The 15,102-nt window shown below is 37.2% G+C and overlaps 1 protein-coding gene across 1 annotated transcript in view; it reads right to left on the reverse strand.

Moving 5' to 3' along the window:
- Nucleotides 1-15,102, reverse strand: part of RNF145 (ring finger protein 145) — a 40,750-nt gene that overhangs the window by 9,819 nt on the left and 15,829 nt on the right. Inside the window, 3 exon segments of the mRNA XM_006766303.2 lie at nucleotides 2,115-2,255; nucleotides 5,903-6,078; nucleotides 9,251-9,486. Of these exon segments, the coding sequence (XP_006766366.1) occupies nucleotides 2,115-2,255; nucleotides 5,903-6,078; nucleotides 9,251-9,486 (553 nt within the window).

The following is a 15,102-nucleotide window of genomic DNA, read 5'->3' on the forward strand; positions in this document are numbered from 1 at the left end:
GTAGTATAGGTTTTTCTTTTAAGTTGACTAAATGTTGAACTTAGAGAATCTTAAAAGCAGCAAGAGAAAACAGTCAGATACCTAAAAGGGAGTACCCATAAGATTGTCAGCTGATTTCTCAATAGAAAGTATGCAGGCCAGAAGGGAGTGGCAAGAAATATTCAAAGTGATGAATAGCAAGAACCTACAACCAAGATTACTTTACCCAGCAAGGCTATCATTCAGAAATGAAGGTCATATAAAGAGCTTCACAGATAAGAAAAAGCTAAAGGAGTTCATCGCCACCAAACCAATATTATATGAAATGCTGAAAGGTATCCTTTAAGAGGAAGAAGAAGAAAAAGGCAAAGAACAACAAATGCATATCTTATCAACAAGTGAATGTAAAAATAAAGTGAATAAAAAATCTGATGAACAGAATAAACCGGTGAATATAATAGAACAGGGGCATAGAAAGGGAGTGGACTGACAATTCTCGGGGGGAAAGGGGTATGGGGGTGTGGGAAGAGACTGCAAAAAAATCGTACACCTATGGATGAGGACAGTGGGATAAACTCATATTTGGAATACTATGCTTTCATCAAAAAGAATGAGATGTATTTACATGTGTTGACATAAAAACAACAACAACACTACTTGAAACATTAAGTGAAACAATAAGGTGCACAATAGTGTGTACAGCATGCAGAAATGAGCCAAGAACATATATATATATATATATACATATATAATATATATATATTACATATAATATATATATACACATATATATATTATACATATATATATGCACTTTTCCCTATAAGTCAAGTTATAGATAAAATTTAAACTTATAATTGTCATGGGGAAGTAAAGTACAGGAAAGGAAATATAGTCAATAATATTATAATAACTATGTATGGTGTCAGATGGGTACTAGATTTATTGGGGTGCTTCATAACACATATAAATGTCTAATCACTATGTTGTACACTTGAAATGAATATAATATTGTATGTCAACTGTAATTGAAAAATATATTTTTTTAAAAAGGGTAGAAGGGGAAATATTTTTAAATAAGAAATTTTAAAGTAACCATCTATAGCTGTTATGCTTGGAGAGAGGAAATGGAAAGTAGGAAGAGGAAGGTATCACTTTCCATTTTGTACTTTTTGAACATTATAAATTGTCAATTTACACATGAGTTATTTTTCTTTCTTGTCCTCCCCCCTTTTTTCCCATCACAAAGGTGTTGGCTGGACCTGGCAGGAAGATTATGGAACACAGGTTTTTAAATTTTCTGTAATAAAAACATAATATACACTCACCCCAAAATTTCCCCCAATTTACAAGGTATTCACTATCTACTAATTCTAAAATAATCCATAAAAATTTAGAGTTTAAGAAGAGGTTATATAAACATATAAATGAAACCACAAAACTCCTATATTTAAATAGACATCATGACAAGTTCTAGAAACAGGGTTTCCCAATACGTGATCTTAGTAATTTAATAACCACTAGATTAACTATTATGCATTCTCATTAATGTAAACTTTGATTAGTACCAAAATTATGTTCAAACATTAAAAAAAACTTTAAGTATCAAATACAGGAATCTGATTTTAAAATAAGCTAACAAAAATCTCTGAAACAAGCCGTGACTGGTTTGCCTCAGTGCATAGAGCATCAGCCTGCAGACTGAAATCCTATGGAATCCCAGGTTCGATTCCAGTCAAGGGTATGTACCTTGGTTGCGGGCATATCCCCAGTGGGAGGTGTGCAGGAGGCAGCTGATCGATGTTTCTCTCTCATCAATGTTTCTGGCTCTCTATTCCTCTCCCTTCCTCTCTGTAAAAAATCAATAAAATATTTTTTAAAAAAATCTCTGAAACAAATTTAGAAAAGGAAGGTGTCCAATATGCATTATGTACATAGAATGAAAATCACCCTTTACACATAGAAATTTAATTATTTTTTCATAGTATTTTAACCCAAATGTTGCAACCATTAAAAAAAAAACACCTCAAAATTCCATTTCCTCTATAATGCATCAACAACAAAAATGTATCATTACTTCTTCAAGTTATAGGTAAGATTTAAATGACTAGAGATATTCAGAGTAGAGAACTTACCGATTCATGGCAGGATCATTCATGAAAGCTCGATAACCCTGCAAGTAAAACTTGCAGAGTGTCAGGACACCCAAGGCAACAAAAGAAACCGTGAAGACCAAACCCAAAAGAGAATAAGGAGTGCTGCAGCATTCAGCAATACTAGAAGAAAAGGGGAAATAGTGGCAGATAAAAATTTTCTATTTGGAATAAAAACATCTTCAACTTTTAAATAACCACCAAACTTGACCTAATCCTCATTAATTAAAACACTCGAAACTAAAATGTCAGATGTCATCTCCTAAACACCTTATATATAATTTAACTCCATTCTTATTATCCTAATCTACATTTTCTTACCCATTTGGCAAATATTTAGTACACAGCACCATATCTGAAACAGAGTCTTAATTTTTATTTATCTAAGATCTCCTTCAAACGCATCATCTCCTTAATACTCCCAGGGCTTACAGCTTGTTCAAACTTTAAGAAACACATCATTAACATATTGGTGATATTCAAAAGAAACATGTATAGTTGTCCACTGTTCCTTCTGAAAAATGTTGGCTGTTCAAATTATTCTGACTGTACCGTGACTGTGATTACTAGTCAAAACTCCTTATTTGGCCAAACTGCTACGGGGCAGGGTCTACGTTGGCTTTGACGTCCCTCACCTCACTTCAACGTCTTCCATACTGTCGGTGCTTTAAAATAAACTTATTTAGGCCTAGTTTAATTTAATTTAGGTTTAGATCAATTCATTTTATTTTGGGTTATTTTTAAAGCAAGTCCAAGAATATAGCTCAAGACCATTTAATATACTTTTAATATTGATATTTAACATTACAGTTTGCTATGAATATCACTTACAAGGAAAACTGAAAAACCTTACAGTAAAGCTTGGAAACACTTTCATATTTTATGGAAATACACTCACTGCTTTCACTGAACATATTAGGTATTAACTTATAAGTATTTTGAAATATATCTATTATGTACCAATAATTTGGATTTAGCATTTACACAGCATCTGAGAAATGTTTAAAGCCCTGTATCTTCAGGTTTGCATTTCATTTGGATACATGAGGAGTTTATCCAGGAGAATCACATCTGTCCTTTATTAGGTAGCTCCATGCTTCTGCTACATAGGTATCCTTCCTACAGTACTGCTCACTAGCTCGTTTTTATACGAAAATATCTAATTTTATGCAGACCAATGTACCTTCTAATCAGAAAAAAATGTCTGGTTTTATGTTAGGAATAAAAATACCTATCAATTCTAGTGGCTGATAGCTAAAAGAATAAATGTTATATGGCATTCTTACAAATCTAATTTCTGAAATGTTTGACATTTTTCTTAGAGAAATTATTATATAACACGTTTAAACAAATTGTCCAGTAATTTAAAACATAGGAAAATCATGGCTGAAAATAACACTAAAAATTTTATCTTATTCTCACTAGAAAATCTGAAAATTTTAATGAAGGTCCATATTATTCCTATATCTACATTTAGAGTAATCTTTTACACCCAAAGCAGGGTGATCTAATTACATTTTCAGGAGCACGTTCGTCTTCCCTTACTTTAGAAAAGAATGTGGTGCTATCTTTCAAAAGAAAACAAGAGGTTTCAACCTTGCTTTGGGGAAGTGAAAGAGTTTGGGAAATTTATAAAATTTTTTCTTCCCCTCTCTTCAATGAGACATTTTATTAATTTTAGTTTCTATTTTTCTAGCTCCAAAAGAAGCCTCTGTTTATTTTTCAGTTTGTGTATGCTTTTTGGTTGGTTTGTTTAGTCCAGGTGTTCTGATAAAGTTGCAACCCTCCTTTTTGTAAATAAGTTTTGTGGGGTTTTTTGGCATGGCAACACACAAATATAATTTGGCACACAATAGCATCAAGAAGGCCAAAAAATAATGCTTGCAGTGATATAAGTTAAGCAAATAACCATATGGGAACTTCTCTATTAAAAACCAAATTAAAGCATTCTTATTTTGAGGATCAATCTATCCTATGTATAAAAAAAAGAACAGAGAGAAAAATTAGTTTGGCAATATATCTAAACCTCGTCTAAAATCTCAGTGTTATTTTCTGACTTTGTAATTAAGTCCAAACTCATTCACAGCTTAGTGATTGTTGAGCCTATTTATTACACTATGCTATACTACATTTGATTGTGCTTTACAATGAACAGCAATCTAGTTTAAAACACAGTCATATTTAGGTTATTATTCTAACCACAGGATTTTTATCTCTCTCATTAAATTCAGTTACTTTTTACATTATTTTAAAATTCTGCATAAAATCTCCATTATTTACACTGAAGAAAACAGCAGTAAAACTTAGTTAATAATGGGCCATTAAAATGTTTGATACCAATTTATTGCATGTTTATAGAAGCCTCTTATCAATTAAAAGTGTTATTTTCAGAAAGCACAAAATCTGACTTAGTACCAGTAAGTTTACTTTACTTTTTTGTTAACGTAGGTACTGCCCTATGACATTTTTATTAATACTTAACTTTGTGTAACAAGTTCGATCTTAACAAGTAACATGCTCCTTAAGGACCGTAAATTTGTCTTAAACTTCTCATTCCTTGTACCACTTAGTACATAATGTTCCATCATTTTGGATGGCTAGGAAACAATGGTTCTATCAACTAAAACTCAAGACTTTTATCCACCTGTATTTACTTTCCAGAAGGACAGTTTCATTCTTGCCTTGTAAGGCGACAGTGAGCCAGGGAACAAAGATGTGTACCCACGTGCTAGATTCTGAGGGCTCGAGATTCCAACTCCAAGTGGAAAAATGGCAAATGTGGATCTAGCATAAGCGCACAGCAAAGACTATATGAAGTGAGAAAAGACTCTAAGGACTTTTTTCATACTAAACCTTAAAAACCAAGTCTCAGTATTCCTTGGGGTTTAGTAGTAAAGTACTGTAATATACCCATTTCACTAACTATTTGACTCTATCTCAATAATGAAGCAAAACATTAAAAATAATGAGGCATAGGGCTCTAGCTGGTTTGGATCAGCGGATAGAGCATCAGCCTGTGGACTGAAGGGTCCCAGGTTCGATTCCCAGTCAGGACACATGCCTGGGTTGCAGGCTCGATCCCCAGTAGGGGGCGGGCAGGAGGCAGCGGATCAATGATTCTCTCTCATCATTGATGTTTCTATCTCTCTCTCCCTCTCCCTACCTCTCTAAAATCAATACAAATATATTTAAAATGATAATAATAATAATGATGATGATGATGATAATGGGGCATAGTGAAAGCACATAGGTAAGCCACAGGGTTTGAAGTCAGATGGGGTTTCAGCGTCAGCACTGCTTCTTTCCGCAGTACCACCTGGGTGACTTGGTACAGTGTCCTCAGCTATAAAATGGTAATAATAACAAAGGCACCAGCATCACCAGACTGGGACAGCCACTGAATGAAAATCCTATCTTAATTAAATATGAAGTACTAGCCGAAACCGGTTTGGCTCAGTGGATGGAGCATCGGCCTGTGGACTGAAGGGTTCCAGGTTCGATTCCGGTCAAGGGCATGTACCTGGGTTGCGGGCACATCCCCAGTGGGGGATGTGCAGGAGGCAGCTGATCGATGTTTCTCGCTCATCGATGTTTCTGACTCTCTATCTCTCTCCCTTCCTCTCTGTGAAAAATCAATAAAATATATTTTTTAAAAAAAATTATGAAGTACTATAATATGAATGATAAAAGTTAATTTGCAAAACTTACTGCTCCTAGCTCAGTGTTCTCTTCCTAAGGTATGGGCAGTATCAGACGCTCATATTAGTTACCTTGTCAAGAAAAGGAAAAGCAGCCTTTCCCGCGACGCAGGCTGATCTCGAGTACTAAAGTAGGAGTAAATCTGAAGAGCAAACAAGACGAGCCAGAAAACCATGAAAAGTACAGGGACCACCAGTTGATTCCACAGGGACATTCCCAAGGCTAGAAGGCCATATACCTCCACAACCTGAAAAAGAAAATAAATAGGAAAACATCTCATCTTGTATCACACATCAATACACAATCCTATATAATAAAAGCCTAATATGCTGAGTGTCCGACCATTTGACCAGTCGCTATGACACACACTGACCACCATGGGGCAGACGTTCTGACGGGTAGGTTAGCTTGCTGCTGGGGTCCAGCTGACCCGAACTGGGCGAGATGAGCCAGACATGTCCTGGAGTCCTCCCACGACCCCTCCCCGGCCCTAACTGTGCCAGGCCGAGGGACCCCACTGGTGTATTAATCCATGCACCAGGCCTCTAGTTTTAAATGTAAGAGTTTATTCTAAAGTACTACAGATAAAAATTGAATCACTTTTATTGCAAGATTGTTTCAAATAAATTCCTTTAAAGTTACTCTACACATACAGTTAGCCAATAGCATGTTTTAAAAAATTTGTTGATTTCTGCATTATTAACACTTAACACACACTTATCAAATAGAAAAGTAAATTGCCCTGATAGTTCAGGGATAAAGTTATGTGCAGAGTGAAACTACATCAAGGGCAATACCAGGAGACTTGCTAAACTTACTTTTATCCAATCAAAATGATCAGGACTAGCAAGATTAATGCAATATTGCTTGAAGGACTACGGAAAAATGAAATATACAAGGAAGCATTTTTCAGGTTTTATTCAGGAATGTCAACAATGAGAAATAGTTCGATGGAAGACAGAATAATCAGTGGAGAGGTTTACTTTATCGTGAAGCAAAGGTAATTCGTGAGTTTGTCCCCCCAGGAAATCAGCAAGTTTTTTCCTTTGCTCCTACTGTGTATTTATCAAGCAACATTTCTCAATTTGGTTTGTCAAGTACATTAACATCAAGAAACAAGGTATACCAAAAAAAAAAAAACAAAAACAACAAAAAAAAAACACCAGGCAGGCTACATGCTCTAACCTAAGTCCAATGTGATTCTTCAATAAATTATAAAGATCTTAAAATACATGTGGTTGCAAGTTGTTCTGATTTCTAATTAGTATCTCTCTAGGTAGGTAAAGATCTTTAAGTATTAAGTTAAAATACACTCACTTGCAGGGTATTCTAAAATTAAAATTTTTTTTCATCTGTACCAGTAAATCAAATGCTTTTTCTAAAAACTAGTAAAAAATTAACCTCTCTTTCCCCAATTTGAAAATATTGGAGGGAGGGAGCGGGAGGAGGAAATTGCTCAACTAGCTGTAAAATTATTATTAGCAGCAAACTGATCACTGAGAGAGGTAATCTTTCTCCTTTCCATTCAAGGAATAGATCACTAAAAAACCTGCCAGTTTTCACTTCTTGCCCATCAAATTCTTTCTAGGTCAGCCCAGCTGGTGTAGTTCAGTGGTTGAGCTTTGACCCATGAACCAAGAGGTCCAGGCTCAATCTCCAGCAGGGGGCTGTACAGGAGGCAGTTGATCAATGATGTTTCTCTCTCACTGATGTCTCTCACTCTATCCCTCTCCCTTCCTCTCTCTCTAAAAATCAATAAAAACATATTTTTTAAAAAACCTTTAAAAAAATTCCTTCCAGGTCATGAACTCCATACTTATAATGTGTTTTCAACTGCCACACTAAGTGATGCATGAATCTTATGGCAACAACTCCTTGACACTGAAAATGTCATTGAAACATGACACTGAAAATGAAGACTTTGTCCTTATGGAGATTAAAGTGTCCATTAATACTTACTCAATATCTACTGTTTCTTACAAAATAAGACAGCTCCATGCGACTGAATTCAAAGAAAATATAAAATTAAATTGGTCATTCTCTCTCTGAAGACAACGGCAACCCTTCCCCTTGAAGCAACTTTTCATGGAGAGGCCGAAAATAACCTCATCTCTGGAAGATCTACTTTCAGGAATCACCCAACATTGTGTAAGATGAAGAAAGAAGGAAGTTCGGTCTAAAGTCAAGAGCTTGGAAAATTTTTCTCTGGGAAATCTGCCCCTGGGCCACAACAACACAAAAGCCTGCTTCACTTAGTATGTTTGGATAATCTGAGAGCTTCCTGTACCTTAAGGTCATATACACACAGTCAAGAGAAGAGAATGCCCATTTCAACACTCTCTTTTTATACCAAGGTCAGTTTTAAGCTCTATTTTTTATATACATAGACTAGAGGCCCAGTGCACAGGTTCGTGCACCCGTGGGGTTCCTCGGCCTGGCTTGCGGGGATGGGGCCGAAACCAGCTCTCCGACATCTCCCGAGGGGGTCCCGGATTGTAAGAGGGTGGGTCTGGGGTGATGCACCCCAGAATCAGGCTCCCTCCTCTCTGGTTCCGGGTGTGTCACCGGAGAACCGGAGCTGCCAAGTCACCACAGCTCGGCAGCTCCTGCGTTGAGCGTCTGCCCCCTCGTGGTCAGTGCACATCATAGCTACTAGTCAGAGTGTCTGCCCTCTGTTGGTCACTGCACATCATAGGTACTGGTTGAATGGTCAGACAGTCGCTTAGGCTTTTATATATATAGATACTGCAATTTCTCAATGATATCAAATAGAAGTATTTATCTCCTGCATATCTACTGTTTGTATCTAGGAATAATGTTTTAGAGCAAAGTCTGAAGAAAGTAGGAGACAGAGCATGTTATATTAGCAAGTCAGTTCATGTACTAAAAGAAATCCATCATCATGTTACGGTCCAAAACTATTTAACTTCTCAATTTAAGCAAATTAGGCAAACATAGAGGGAAAACTGCAGTTACAGTAGGACTATAATCAGGGGGAAAAACAGGATCTGACCTCCAGTATGTATTAACTGTCTTCATTACAACAATTAATACATACTAAACATCACCTGCCTGGCACTGAACTCATTTGAATCTCATGGTAATCCTCTGAATTAAGTACAACTGCTATTATCAGCTCCATTTTACAGATAAGCAAAGTGGCTATCCCCAGGTTACACAGCTAGTCAATAGCAGCACCAGAGTAAAAAACCCAGAGAAATCACTCCCCTTTACTGCCTTTCAATGACACATCCCAACAAAGAATCTCAGATGTTCCTAATTGGGTTGAAAATAGTTGCTATCTTGAAACCATCAAACAGGTTACCATGATCAGGACTGTGAAAAAAAAGTGAACTAAACCTTTAATATATACAATACTTATGTAGAGTTTTATCTACCTGTGTGGTTGTCAGTCTTACCTGAACCAATTCTCTGTATGCAGACTTAGCAAGGTTATAAGGTACCAAAAGATTAGACCCAAGAAAATAGAGAACTTCTAATCCAGTAAAAATCATAGCGAATTTGTTGATGATAACAATGGTCTCCAGAGGAACCAGGCAGAGTCGTGCTAGCAGAGGAAGCATGTGGGCGGAAAAGAGCCAAATCTGCTTCGTTTTCATGACACAGGAGCATAAAGTACACACCACCAACTGACCTATAGGGGGAGAAGGCATTTAATTTTGAGATTTGGTGTCCACAAAGTAAAAACAAAACCCCCTGTCCATAAGGACGATGACACAGCTTTTGAAGAAGTCTAATTAAGATCACTTAGACCAAGCATGTCAAACTCAAACTCAAAGGCTAACATGTGCCAAATAAGGTATGTGGCACGCAGGTGCGAGTTTGACATGCTTGACTTAGACCAATTTTAACTTCATCTGACCGTAAATACATATTCACATGGTCCATGGAGTTTGAGCAGCAATTCCCTAGGATTTGAAAAAAGCAGCACAAATATTCACTGGTCTTCATCCCATTCCAGATGGCATGTGTAATATGGAGAAAGTTTCTAAAATGTCTAATTCAATAGTATAATTCAGTTACTGCTATTATACATATAGCTCCTTTTACAAAGGTGCTCAATATTTAACTCTCCTGGTCTGCAGGGGGAAATATAAATCCAAGAGGGATAGTTACCTGTCCAAGATCATGCTGTGACAACATTTATTCTTAAGTTTTTGATCTTTAATTGCTTTTACAGGACCATAATAAAAGCCTTCTCAAATGACTCAATAATTAAAGTTAAAACTGAAAAGCTGAGGCAAGGAATTCTCAAAGAGGATTATGCATAATCATTATAGAAAATTTAGGAAATATAGAGAAGTAAAAAGGAAAAAAAATCCCAATCTCTTATAATTTTATCACCCAAAAGTAGCACAGCTAATGTCTTGGTTCCATTAAATGAAGTACTATATATAAAGCCTTAGCATTGTATTTGAAAGCTAGTAAGTGCTCAACAAAAGTTAGTTATCTATATTGTTACCTTTTCAGATTTATACCATGCATATGAATATACATGGATGTTTTATGTAAAGGAAATGTTTAGTGTACATAATCCTATATAATAAAGAGGTGATATGCAAATTAACCCTCACACCATCACAAGATGGCTGCACCCACAGTGGAGGCAGGGTTCCCATAACGAGCCGTAATGAGCGAGTGATCAGCAGGGACCTGAGGCTGTGTGGTGCTGGGCCAGGGGACCTGAGGGTGCGCTGGGGGACCTGAGGCTGTGTCCCCCCGCCCGGCACTGGGCCAGGGGACCTGAGGCTGTGCCCCCGCCCAGTGGGGCTTGATGCGGGTGGGGCCGACCGGGTCTGGATCTCGCCTAATGGGGGTGGGACCAGCCAGGTCTGGGTCTCGCATGATTTAGAGGCACACAGTGGGTGGGTGGGGACTTGACTCAGAGTCCCGTGGCACACCCCAGACTGATAGGAGGAATATTTTCATATACATTTTACTAATTTTCTTTCATCTCTGACATTTCTATTATTAAGGGCAAATAGCAATATTAAAATATTTCCTCTAATTAATTCCCTGTTAATGTGCATGAATTTCGTGCACCAGGCCACTAGTATTTTATAATCAGCTCCTGTTATTTAATACATATTACTCATATATCTCTCCTCACTAATAAAAATATATACCTTCTGTTGTTGTTGCAGTATGGTATATTACACTGAATGTATATGACATAATATTAGCATTTGGCTGTTTTTAAATAGTTCATAATTATAAAAAGCTTTGCATATTTATGAGATACTTGGTGCACATTTCCTAATATTTTCTTAGACTCAATTCCTAAAAGTGGGATTACAGAGCTACAAGAAACATTTTTTAAGACTTTTGACATACACTACCCGATTGCCCTGCAAAAACAAAACACCCAGTATACAGAGTGCCCATTTTCCCACTGACTTGCCAAAGTGAAAGTAATTTAAGAAAGATAAGAGCAAAGAATATTTTCTAAGTTTTTTTTTAATTCTATTTTGTTGATAACCAGTAGCATTGACATTACCAATAAGTATATAAAAATTTGCAATTATTTGTTGAAATTCTTATTCATGCTTTCTGCCCATTCATCTACTTGAATATGTAGTCTTCTATTGTTTGATTAAGATATTAATCTAGTTTGCCATTTGAATGTATTTCCAAATGTGTCACCTGTCTGACTATTTTAACACATTTCGTACTGCTCAGGAATTTTCTCGTGTTTCGCGTGCCATCTGTTAAGGACTGCTCACGAGTGTTCTCGTTTTTCACGCCCATGGAAAAAGGAGCGAATCTAGATACTTATGTAAATTTTGTTTGGTCCCTCTTCATAGAGGAAAATGTTTTACGCAGTACCATACGTTAAAAAAGTACTAGGAACGTAGTGCAAACTGCACGATTTAAATAACATGCAGTTTGCCCAAAAACATGCGGTCCCTGGCGTATGTCTTAGAGATTTCTATGCGGTACACAATGTGTAAATAACATTTTGCTCCTATTAGTGTATGTTTTTATTGTAAAGAGTCAAACCTATCAGTCTTTTCTTTAATGGTTACCATCTTTGCTGCCATGGTTAATTACATGGTTCCTCCCACTCAAGACCATACAAAGCCCTGGACAATGTGGCTCAGTAGGTTGGAGCATTATCCCGTACACCAAAAGGTTCAATTCCTGGTCAGGGCACATACCCAGGTTGTGCCCCACGTCCCCTTCCAAAGCAATAAAAACATATCCTCAGGTGAGAATTTTTTTAAAAAGGTATCTAAAAGTCCCAGAGCGCCCTCCCACCCCCAAAAGTATCATTTAATCAAATTATCTTCCTTCTTGCCAATGAAAAGCAAAACAATGCTCTGGGATTTTTGTTTGTGTTCCATTCATATTACTGTTAGAAGAATACAAAAATGGCAAATTTTTACACAAAACTAAATGTTTATTATGAACCTACTTGCTATAAAACATGTGGTATTTTCTCCCACAAAGTATTAATTTTAGCCTTTCAAGAACTGATATTCATATAATGTGAAAAACATTCATAAAGGCATAAAAAAAAAAAGAGGAAAACCCGTAACAATAAAAACCCCAGAAGAGAGGCCACCAAGTGAGACAGGCCAACACTGTATTAGAGAGAAAACAGAGCTATGAGGCAGCATGGTTTCAGCCAGGCCACTACAGGTCCCCGCCCAGGAGGAAGGCTGAAGTTTGCTCTGGAGAGGCTGAACAGACTCCTAAACAGCCCAGGGCATGTGAGGGGATTAAAATAAAAATCTGCACCTCAAAAGATGATCTCTCTAGATCTCTAAACACTGCTACCATGTTTGCTGCCACCCAGTTCTAGTCACAGAAGGGACAGAAAGACTCCCGTTTAGGGAAAATGACCAGACTTATGCCATGCACATGGATATACACAGATGTTTTATGTAAAGGAAATGTGTATCGTACATATTTTACAATCTGCTCTAAGTAAAAAGACCTACAAATACACTTAAAGTAGCCAGTCCCACTTGAACACTTACTGTGTTCACACCAACTGCTAAGCCCTAAAGCAAGCATGTCAAGCTCTCAGCCGGCGGAGAGTTTAAGTCACCAACTTAATAACTCACTGTAAAACAAATGATCTGCCAAGAACTACAGGTATTTACGTAAAAACATATAACTTAATTAGCCTCAGCTGGGACCTAGCATCAGTATTCATAATTAAAAAAAAATAACCAGGTGTTTCCAATCCAGGTTTGAGAAACATTGATATCTCGTGAAAGACAAAGACCAAAACAAACAGAAAAAAAGATTACAGAGGAAATGGAACAAAAGAAAGCTTCAAAGAGATAACACATCCTATATAATAAAAGGGTAATATGCAAATTGACCCTAACAGCAGAACGACTGGGAATGACTGGTCACTATGACACACACTGACCACCAGGGAGCAGATGCTCAATGCAGGAGCTGTCCCCTGGTGGTCAGTGCGCCCCCACAGGGGAAGCTCTGCTCAGCCACAAGCCAGGCTGATGGCCGCCAGCACAGCGGTGGTGGCGGGAGTCTCTCTCGCCTCCTCAGCAGTACTAAGGATGTCCAACTGCAGCTTAGGTCTGCTCCCTGCTGGTAAGTGGACATCCCTGGAGGGCTGCCAGGCTCCCCTTGAGTTGGCCATGAAGTTTCAATCGCACTGTACGTGCGCGCTCGCACGTGGTATTTTGTGGAAGAGCCACACTCAAGGGGCCACAGTTTGCCAACCACTGCCCTAGCCGGTTTGGCTCAGTGCATAGAGCATTGGCCTGGGAGACTGAAGGGTCCCAGGTTCGATTCCAGTCAAGGGTTTGATCCCCAGTACCTCAATGATCCTCTCCTGTCACTGATGTTTCCATCTCTCTCTCTCTCCCTTCCTCTCTGAAGTCAATAAAAATATATTTTAAAAAAAAAGACTGTCATAGTACAAAGAAGTATTCATTAAAAACAAGCTCCTAGATATCAAAAATATGTAACAAGAAAATGCAATAGAAGTCTTGGAAGGTAAATTGAGAAATTTCAGAAAGAGAAAAAGAAGAGAAAAACAGACCGATAAAAAAGTTATGGGCTCAATGTAGGATAAATCTTAGCCAATTAACAGAATTTCCAGAAAAGGATAAAAGAGAAAACAGCAGGAACAACACCTGAGTGGAGAGTAGTACAGGACAGAGCTGATTTTCATCATACAACTGTAGTATTTCTTCACTTTTAAGGAAATGCTTTAATACTAGGAAAGATTAGGAATTCTCTTTCTGGCAAAGCTTACTTTCACTGTGCTCATAGCTATGGCACTTAAATTTCCTTGTTCAGAATGGTAACTTCCTTTAAGCTCTGAACATTCCCACAAGCCTACACCAGCACTCAGTGCTCAGTTCTGGACAACAGGCTTCACTTATCTTCTTTCATAGAAGAATATGACTCATGTGCTATGATTCTAAGAGCAGATTCCTCCTCCTACTTAGATGGAAGAAGGAGTCAATTCTTGGAAATCTCTTCAGTAGCTCCAAAAGAACAGGAAGTTGTTTATTAACACTGATAAGATTGAATAAATCAAAATCTCAACATACTTTTTAGATTTCTGAATTCCACTATTAGAAATATCTCCAAGAAATCTGCAACCCTAATAAATGATAGCACATTCAAATTACTTAGTTTCTCATTAAAAGCTCATTAATGAAATGGAAGGAAAGAAGTAGAGAGTTACTTTAAAATCGAAGTCAGAAGAAAACATGCTACTTATTAATAGTGTATGGATTTTGTTTTATTTCTAATTAATTGAATCGTATTTGCAAATACTGACTATTATAACCACTGAAAGGAACAATTTAAGAAAATGTTTCAGATTTATACTAAATTGTAGCTATCACAGAATAAGAGAGAATAATTTATAAGCTTTCTAACCTACCAAATATCCTCACACTTGAATGTAACCTTTACTGAATACACCAACTCAGGATGTACTCATAAAGCAACATTATCTTTGTCTCCTACTTTCTTTTAAAACCCATTCTGAAGGTTAGTGTACTCCTATCCCTAAAGTAAATCCCATAACTTTTTTATCTTAATTTTCGCAGTCTCAATCTGATAATAACTATAACGGAAACTGATTTAAAGTTGAGGCTTTCCCCTTTACTCTGGCCCAGGCCTATGAGACTATGGATAGAAAACCCGCCTTGTGAGAAGGTCCACAATGGAGCAGGTATGGCAAGATTCTACCTCTTTCTCTGCCAGCACCATCTCCCTCTCTTCTGATTTACCCAGAATTGAAAAAGGTAGG

The sequence above is a fragment of the Myotis davidii genome, unplaced genomic scaffold, assembly GCF_000327345.1.
Source record: "Myotis davidii unplaced genomic scaffold, ASM32734v1 scaffold18, whole genome shotgun sequence".
In the NCBI taxonomy this organism is placed as follows: Eukaryota; Metazoa; Chordata; class Mammalia; order Chiroptera; family Vespertilionidae; genus Myotis; species Myotis davidii.